Here is a 9,600-nt window from a genome sequence, read left to right on the forward strand (position 1 = left end):
ATTCAGGTTATAAACTACTATTCTATACGAGACAAGACATATCAAATGCAGTTGAATTTGTCAAATGGGCAAACAGCTGGACTATACAGGTAGTTATACATAATACCAGAATCATAGACCTGCACAAGGTTTATTGGGCACTGGTGAACGTCCATAAACCGACCTATGGTTTATGGACAAATTGCCTTCATCAATTCATCAAAAGCCCAAAACAAGGATGGAAATTCACTTGGCATTCTTCATCGGATGTCTTTACAGGATGGTTTCCTCCAGGTTGAGGGTAAATTTTTTGGAGGGACAGGGGGATAATTGTTCTAGAACCAATGAGCAAAAATATGACATTTGCTCATTCCTTCAGGGTACAAGTTATCCATACCCTCAATTTAGTTAAATACATAGCCTCCGACGGACAGCCTACTTGGGAATTCAAAGTGTGGCCATCCCGGTCATGTAGGGCTTGCCTTACAAGCCTGGTTGTCTCTTTCTATACCAGACAATGAAAACACTCAACAGGAAATTATGACAATTAAAATTTTCATTTTATTTTGGAATAATTATATAGATTTGTACATGAATGTATTTAAATACCAATGTTTTCATGCAGTTCGCCCAGCACCTAGCTTGGTGTAGAGGATGCATACAATTAACATTCATTGCATGAAGGGACAAGGCCCTCCCTTGGCTGGTATCTGCTTTGAATAGAAATTCAAATCAGATGCAAGGATACTGATATTCAACCTTCGAAGAACAGACACAGACTTTTAAAATAACTCAAACTAAAACATAATTGGAGTGTTAATCCACTCAGTGGTGTACTACAAAACAAAAAATATTTTATGGCCTTTGAATATATTTCCAGTCACAATGATACAATACAACAGGTTTTTTACTATCAAACTAAAATGAGACCTAAATGATAATTTAAACTCAAGCACAGATTTTGACAAATTATTCTGTTCTTCAAAGGTCAAGTTTATATACAGAGTTAAGACATGGTAGAAGATTTATTCAATGGGAGCTCAAAATTGAACATAGTCGAGGAAGTTCATCAGACTCATTTTTATTTTCAGTACCTGTAGTCCTTCAAATAGTAATGCTTAGATAATTCTGGTGACCTGCCGAAACTGAGTGGACGACACACTAAAATGAGCTCAAACATTTTCTGATCTTTTAGACACGGACTCCATGTCAAAGTCCGTGCCATACATTTGATAAAAGAGATTATTAAGTAAGAGAATTGGACCGCCTGAGCGAGTTGGTCCTTGTGATCCCTATGGTCACCCCTGTGGAGCGATAGGACGCCACATTCATTCTGCGAGTACTACTCAAAACTGAGCAGTGCCTCTCAAAATGAATATGAGCTCAATATGAGCGAGGAGGAATAGTCCAAAGGAGGCAATGATGAAGATGATCAGTTTTGATGTTCATGAACTCGCCTCAATTGTCCAGCAAAAAAACTGGCACTTTCACCATTTCTTGACAAGTAACATAGTCCATGTTTGCTGATTGTAAAGTCAGTTGGTCCGAGTTGATTATCCGAGACGAATATGCTGGATGATCTCAAAAAGAGCTGAAGAAAAGATGGATTCAGAATTAGTCAAATGTGTTGCCAGGCAACAATTATTCGGATTGAACAAGCTGTAAAGAAATCAATAAACTGATTGAATAAGCTCTAAAGAAATCTAGATCAGAATGATACACAACCACTGAATGGAAAGTGTAAATCAATATTTCATTCATTTCATTTCAGTGTTCACTACTTTGTTCAAACACACTAACAGCACAAATGCCATCTCACAGTCACACTAAAAAAAAAAGAAATTCTCTACTAACCTGATCCACAAACAACGAATATAAATAATGCTATCAACCAGGGTCCAACAGGATATTTTTCTTCTGATGGTTTCTGAAAATGGAATAAAGCGATTGTTATACTCCATACAAGAGTTAAGCCTTCCTACGCGACGCGAGACAGGAGCGACGAGCGTCTTGTTCAAAATGTGCGACAACATGGCTTCACGAACTTTAATAATTTAGTAAGTCAAATCAAATTCACTCCTACAACTATAAGATGACCCCTCACCTCATTCCTGTAACTCAGATGAGTATCAGTAGGCCCATGATCAGTGAACTTTGAACGAGTGAGAAACAAAACACAAGAATAGAGGATAGGCCTGCGCATACATGTATGGTGTACGTGTACGTACATGTATGTAAACATGCACTACTGTATGTATTGTATGTGTGTGTACAAAATGCACTACCAGCAAACTTGTCAAAATTTGCGAGCAAAACTTACCAGACTTTTAGGCACATTTCCTCGGTTTAGGACATTTTTTGTTGCCTTGTCGTTGGCTACACGCATTCTTTGTTTGGAGGGCATTGTCGATGTCGAAGTTTTAACCTAGGTGAACCAGGCGAATAAGTAGAAACTAGAAGTTTATTTCTCAACTCTGAAGCAAACTTATCAACATTTACGTCAACTTCCTAAAGACCGAACAACGCAGATCCGTGGCGAAATACAATCACTCAAACGTAGTGCAAAAAGATGTAATAGTCTGTCGAGTTAATACACAATGAACTATATTTTTTTAATTTATTTAAAAGATATCTGACAATTAAGACTATTTTTTCTGTGAAAGACTTTGTATAAGTATCACTAGTTTAATAGTTTGGATTTCGCACGCGTATGAATTACAAAGGTTAGGACTACTTTGCGTACGTGTCGGAAGTCTCGTTTCGAGCGAGAATCCAGCGAGAAATATGGCTGCGCCCATGTCCCCATGCTTCGCCCGTAAAATATTTTTTAAACCTGTTTAAAACGTTCCTTCTGACATAAAAATGTTTTAGTTTAGTGCATCACAGGTTTATCTAACTTTAAATTGCAATATACATTCCAAACTTCATGTCAATTGATTACCCCGCGGGAAAAACTGCAGTTTTATTATGTAGCCCATGTCTCGTGTACATAAATTTACATGTATAGCGGCTATAGCCATAACTAAGGATTAGGATAGGCCTATCCCTGGCTCTGCATGCAATGACTGAGTCGGTCTTTTGATTGCTACTGGATTGTTGTGGCTCTCGTTCATGCTCAGCAGCTATGTTTAGGTGTGAATGTTGATCCCAGTGGCAGTGGCATTGCCCTATCCTTCTTATTTTACTGTCCTCCTGTCTAGGACACTTGCTTTCCTCTTCAAAGATTTATGATGTTTCTCTTCACTACTTCAGTGCGAGGAAGTGAAGGTCTATGGCTGCGAGATGGACCGCCATCAAATCGGGCTCGTGATGCCTTTCATAGGTAGGTGAATCAGTTCTTCAGGTTAAACTTGTCTCATCGGTAATCATGGTTGACTTTGTGTTCTTTTCTACGAGAGAAAGTGGAAATCACATTGGGACTGAGAAAACAAATCTCTGCAATAGAAAGGTGTCCTGATTAGAAGACAGATTGAATAGAAATGACCACTCCTGCACTTAAGTTTATCTTGTTTATAATGTTTAATATAATATTTTATTTCAGGGACAAAAGTCGAGCATGTAAGGTGATGACATTCTCAGGTGATGGAGCTCTCTTTGCCTGGTGTAATGGACTGTGGTAAGATCCCAAAGAAGTTGCAACATAAGTGTGTGTTTTGTTATTACCGGTAGCTGCATTTTGCAATTCCTCTAATTTCTTCTGATGTCTGAATTAAAAACTGAATTTAAAAACGTCTCCTTTTAGCATCCAGGTTGCAGACGTTTCGACTAACAAGGTGCTATTTACCCTCCAGAAGAGGAAGACATCAAAGATGCAGTTCTCTCCTAAAGGAACGTACCTGATGACCTGGGAGACATACATTGTTAGTAAGTATGGCCAATTGTTGCTTAACCAGATTCTCCACTGCGTGTAACAACGTTTGAATTGGTGTTTTTATTTCCTTCATTGATGGAGACTTTCGTCTTGATTTTGCAGCCGAGAAAGGTCAGCAGGGAAACCCCAACCTGGAAATCTGGAATGCCAGGACTGGTGAACTGGTAAGAAGCTTCATACAGAAGAAGCATCAGAATTGGTAAGTTGCACTGGAGAACATGAGGTGTGCGCTCCTTTTTAGTTAGAGAGAGAAACAATTTTGCTGGGGACCTCTTCCTAAGTAGCAAAATGGTACTTTGAGTTTAAGCTCTTAGATGCCTGGAACACTTATTTATTACTTGAATTAAGAAAGTTTGGTGCCCTTCCAAGCCTGAGTTCTGCATCCATCACAGCAGATGAGGCATTTTATTGTGAAAGTATAAATAGCAAAAGTGAAATGTGTTGAAATCATGATTCAGTTCCTGAGTTGAAATGAAGGATATTGGGTAACCTGGCCGATGAAAACGGAACTTGAATATTGTGGAATAATACTTTGTGATCTGATAGATTTTCTGTAATTTGCTTCCACTTCAGGGCACCACAGTTCTCCCATGATGATACGTTATGTGCTAGAAATGTCACAAACGAAGTACAATTCTTTGAGAACGGCTTCGAGACCATCATCGACAAGCTCCACCTCGACAAGTTGACACACTTTAGTATGTCTCCATGGGGACCACCATACTTGGTGGCGGCGTACGTTACAGGAAGCAAGGGCTCACCATCTTCCGTCAAACTCTACCGACGGCCGAATTTCACGACTGTGATTGGAAATAATAGTTTCTATCGAGCAGATGACGTTGCGCTGTTGTGGAACCCAAAAGGCAAAGCTGTCTTACTGCTGCTTTCAATGGAATCGACAAGCGATTCTTATTATGGTGAACAATCGTTACAGTTTATGGGCGCTGATGGCGTTAGCTGTCGGGTGCCTCTAGGTAAGTTGACTAACTCACATCGACACATTTATTGCACAGGTTTATTGTCAATTTTGTCTGCTGTCTTCAGTTGTAAGATCGTGTCGGTGATTCAGTAATCTATTTTGACCTGAAGCTTGAAACTTGGTGTGTGGGTACCTCTAGTGATCTCGCCTTGCAAGCCTAAAAGCCAGAATTGCTTTCTGCCTTACAATCTCAAATGTTGTCAATATGATTACTGCTTATTCTAAAATGACTTGTGTCTTCTTTGCAGGGAAAAATGGTCCAGTGTACAATGCTGAATGGAATCCCAAGATGCCTGAATTCTGTGTTGTGTACGGATGTATCCTTCTGTCATAAGTAGGTTTGAAGGGTCTGGACACCACTTTCACATCTTACTATGAAAAGAGGAAACTACTGTGTTTTTCTGTTAGTTTTGTTCTTTTTGTTGTGTTCCTTAACACCAGCCAAGTTATGCCAGCAAAGATTACACTCTACAACCTGAAATGTGACCCAGTCTTCGACTTTGGAACTGGTGCTTGGAACTCCATATTCTACAACCCACACGGAAATAATATCCTTTTTGAAAATGAATATCGGCTTAACTGGAAGAGTCTGCATCTAAGTTAATGTACGGAATTTACATGTTGCTGCACCTGAGAAATGTATCTCTTGAAGTTTTTTCGTTCGGCACAGCGAATGCGACAACCACGATGACTGCATCCATTATCTCTCTTTAAAGTTCCTTAACTGTGATTACTCCTATGTCTGGCTGGTTTTGGCAACATCCGTGGCAACACAGAATTCTGGGACTTGAAGCAGAAGAAGCAGATCATCAAGAGTGATGCGTCTGACATCACGGCGTTTGAGTGGTGTCCGGACGGGGAGCACATCCTCTTGGCAACGACAGCTCCACGGCTACGCGTAGGAAACTGGTGAGTTTTTTAGTGTCTCCTCTGTCTCTGTTCTAATTTTCGAGTTCCCTAACTCTAGATCACTGGCTCAAATATCTTTCTCTTATTCAGTTTTAAAGTGGTCCATTACACTGGGACACTTGTCTGTGAAGAGGCAACACCTGTGAATGAGGAACTATGGGAAGTAAAATGGCAGTCCGTCCCAGAGGGCACGTTTCCTGTCAAACCTATCCAGTATAAACGAGTTGATTCGTCAGTCCCTCAGGCCCCACTGCCAAAGAAGGTAGAAGCCTATCGGCCACCCCAGGCCCGGGGTCACGCGTCAACGTTTAAACTCCATGAGAACGAACTGCCATCAAATGCCAAAAAGGATGGTAAGTCAGTTTGTCAAAAGATCTATACTTCTCTCTTTTGCAATTTGGAAATTGTAAACCTGGGCGTTTGTTTATTGAGCATTAAAGCCAACTGCTTTGTTATATGTACTCAGAGGAGACGTCTCCACATTGGGTACAGTCCCTGGAGGACGTTACTTAGGCCTGCGGTTATTTTGGTAACGTTAAGACTCTTCCCATTTCAGAAAATCTATCAAAACAGGCTCTGAAGAATAAGAAGAAAAGAGAAGCTAAGAAAGCCAAACAGGATCAGGCCCAGGTAACCTTTACTTTTATAATATTCTGCACTCAAATTTGTTGACACCCTTGCTATATAACTTCCCACCAGTACTAAAAAATGAAGTTTCATAAAGTGGCTTTTATATTCGCATAAGTTATATTCATTCAATGTGTTCTCATTTTCTTTCAGTCTGACCCAATGTCTCCTGCAACAAGCCAACCATCTCAACAAGCAACTGGCGGTCAACCCTCCAGGCCCCAGAGCAGTGGTCAGCCTGCCAGGGCCCCAGCAGGCAGTAGCTCACATGGCCAGTCGGCAAGAATGGGATGCACCGGTGACCCAGAAAAAGATAAGAAGATACGCAATCTATCGAAGGTAAACTTGTTGTCTATTTATTTCTGTGAAGAGTCAGTTGCAATTGCTTTTTACACCCATGGCACAATGACTGGATCATGCCGTTTCATAACTACCGAGGCAGTTGAGGAGTGTCTACGCGACAAAGTTATCTCTTCTGAGAAGCAAGCAGTACATGTAGATTGGACTCGGCCAAATCATATATTTCTCATTCACAGTTTGTCTGATATAATATCACCTATGATTGTTTTCAGAAACTGGAACAGATTGAGAAACTGAAGCAGCAGCAAGCAGAGGGGAAACAACTCGAGCTCAACCAGCTTGAAAAGATCAAGACTGTTGATCAGATTAGACAAGAAATTGAGCAGATACGACTTGCATAGGGGCTTCTTTATATCGGTCAGAATGGTTGTATTTACTGGATAACAGATGGCTATGACAAGAAGACAAAACAAAGACGTCCCTACTAATTGGACTGAGACATATTTAGGATGGGGTCGGCACACACACTGTTGCCCGTCAACATGTCACATCCTCTTGGAGACGGTCACAAGAGACGCAACTTTGTAGCAGCTTGTCACACTCACCCTGGAGGGTCTCTACAAATGCCCTCCTGTTGGGTTCTGGGTTCTGCCTTCATGAAGGTCGACTAGGTTTGGGAGAGATAACTGTAATCTGGGGGTCTGTAATGCAGTAGATATGAGCATTTGGCTCCTTGTAAATTGTATGTGTACATAAATCATCTTCTAAAAAGTATTTCATATAGTAATTTTAAACCCATCTTTTGTGCTCTGTAATTATTTTAGAGTGGAAAAGAATAAAAAAATTAGTTGAAAGAGTGTATTTCCTTGGAGCAACTACTTATGCAGAGCTGAGTGGTCCATCAATCAATGTTAAGAAGTCTGTGTGACCTTACCCGTGTCCTGGCGTGGTGACACAATTACGCATCAAAATTTGATTTTGTAATCAAAATATTGGGCATACAAAGTTGTCTATGTGTTAACACTTTAAAGGGTCCCTTCCCATTCAATAACAAATATTCACCAAAAGTAATTTAAACTATTATAATTTCTCTTCATCCCAAATTGTTGTTTTGAGGACAGAGTCACAATCAGAATGCAGGGATGCATTCACTTTGAACTGGGACTCGACAAGTGTAAAACCAGACAGATTGTTAAACTATGTTTAGTTATCTTGAGATTAAATTATCAGGAAGTAACTTCTTGCATTGTTTTTCTTTGCCCAATGGTCACTGAAACTCCCATATCCTTTCATCACTTTGTCAGGGACAGCTTGCTGAAACCAATCTTAGTTCTTGTACCTACATTCTGTACCTACATTCAGTCACAACCAGACCGAATGGAGCCTTTCTATCTGTCCGAACGTCTTGCCAGCACATTGAGAAAGTTGAGACAGTCACCATCAGACAGAATGAAGCCTTCCTGCCACCACGGTGAGAGAGTTTAGACTGTCACAACCGGACCGAATGGAGCGTTTCTATCTGTCCGAACGTCTTGCCAGCACAGTGAGAAAGCTGATACAGTCACCATCAGACAGCATGAAGGCTTCCTGCCACCACGGTGAGAGAGTTTAGACTGTCACAACCAGACCGAATGGAGAACGTCTGGCAAGACGTTCAGAAATCCGATGTCTTTGAACAGGGTGACAAGTGCATGTACTACAGTGTGGCCCAGAATTATTTTCACTCACACAATGGATACACAATAGAGTTCTATTGCGCAAGGGAAAACCTTTCTGAGCCACCCTGTAGAGTTTCGTGAGTTTCCTCCTCCGCGTCAGGTGGCCAATGATTTTGACATGACCCCCAGCTGGCGCCATCTGAGCTACAAAACTGGAACTACTCGATTACTTAAAATTAAAATTACCCCGTCGTTGGTGGAAATTTCGCCCCCTTGTCGGGGACGAAACTGGGGACGAGTTATTCCATGAATCCCAATCATGGTGCTACCGACCGTTGCCGATCACAGCTTATTACCAAATTCTCGCGGCATTACTCATGTGTGGACGTTTCATGTGCGTACCATGGTAGTATGAATGGCCAACGGCAGGGGAGCCAGGAGCGGACTCGGGATACAAGGGTGTGTTTAAATTCTGATACATACATTTTCGTGATTAAAAAAAAAACAATGCTGGGAGTTTCATCAATTGTTGCAGAAGTGTAGTCCTATATCTTGTCAATGTCATAAGTGAATTTGAAAAAGTTCCAATGATTCTAAGTTATCTTATTAGCGGACCCTGATCCCTTTTCAAGTTCATGAGTTTGCTTGGTTTGTTTTGGTGGTTGTTGCCCATCTCTGGAAAAAATACTCAATGACTGGCCGCACGGATCCCGTCGTGTAGACCTGCTTTAGTATCCTTCCGTTGCGCGCCAGCTGGTTCCCGCAAGCTTCTTCCTCATCCGGGCTGGTCGCTTGATCTACCGCTCTCCGACCTTGATTTTATAACATAGGACAGCTCAACATGTTACACCAAGTTGCACAGATCGAGGCGACATCTGCATTACAAGCGGAACTAAACGTCTGAAGACAGATTGTGATTGTCTTCATCATTAAGGACAGTCTTAGATCATCATACATGTGGTGTCGCTGTGTTTCCGTTACTGAATGTTCCCCTCATTTTATAGGAAACGCTCAGGAACGTGGATAACTCTGCTCTCCGTGTTCCCCTATTGAAATGGTCTCTCTAGCTGTTAATCAGCAGAAAGTGAGAGATAGGGAACATTAGAAACATCACACCAGAGTAGCAAGCATTCCAGGTAAACAGGCGAAATGGCACCTGGCCGGTTTAACATTATTACACCTGTAAACAAGGCTCTGTCCCACACCCGTAGAACATTGTGAACAGTTAATGAGAAAGAAACTAATGATACAAAAAATAACCAAGAAAAACTCAAATG

General features: G+C 41.1%; 1 protein-coding gene across 2 annotated transcripts; it reads left to right on the forward strand.

Annotated features, from left to right (window-relative positions):
- Window positions 1-27: 27 nt before the first annotated feature.
- On the forward strand, window positions 28-7,902 carry LOC135494526 (eukaryotic translation initiation factor 2A-like). Of its 2 annotated transcripts, none has more exons than XM_064782576.1 (13): window positions 28-89; window positions 3,232-3,301; window positions 3,521-3,595; window positions 3,722-3,843; window positions 3,953-4,049; window positions 4,424-4,824; window positions 5,078-5,146; window positions 5,276-5,377; window positions 5,564-5,738; window positions 5,829-6,091; window positions 6,295-6,368; window positions 6,519-6,704; window positions 6,938-7,902. In XM_064782576.1, exons 1-13 carry the CDS (start codon window positions 65-67, stop codon window positions 7,064-7,066), a joined length of 1,788 nt encoding a protein of 595 aa, XP_064638646.1. In that variant the 5' UTR covers window positions 28-64; the 3' UTR covers window positions 7,067-7,902. The 2 variants fall into 2 exon arrangements, with proteins under 2 accessions (XP_064638646.1, XP_064638645.1); XM_064782575.1 differs by lacking the exon at window positions 28-89 and adding an exon at window positions 2,695-2,794.
- The last annotated feature ends 1,698 nt before the right edge of the window (window positions 7,903-9,600 follow it).

The sequence above is a fragment of the Lineus longissimus genome, chromosome 10 (assembly GCF_910592395.1).
Source record: "Lineus longissimus chromosome 10, tnLinLong1.2, whole genome shotgun sequence".
Lineage (NCBI taxonomy): Eukaryota > Metazoa > Nemertea > Pilidiophora > Heteronemertea > Lineidae > Lineus > Lineus longissimus.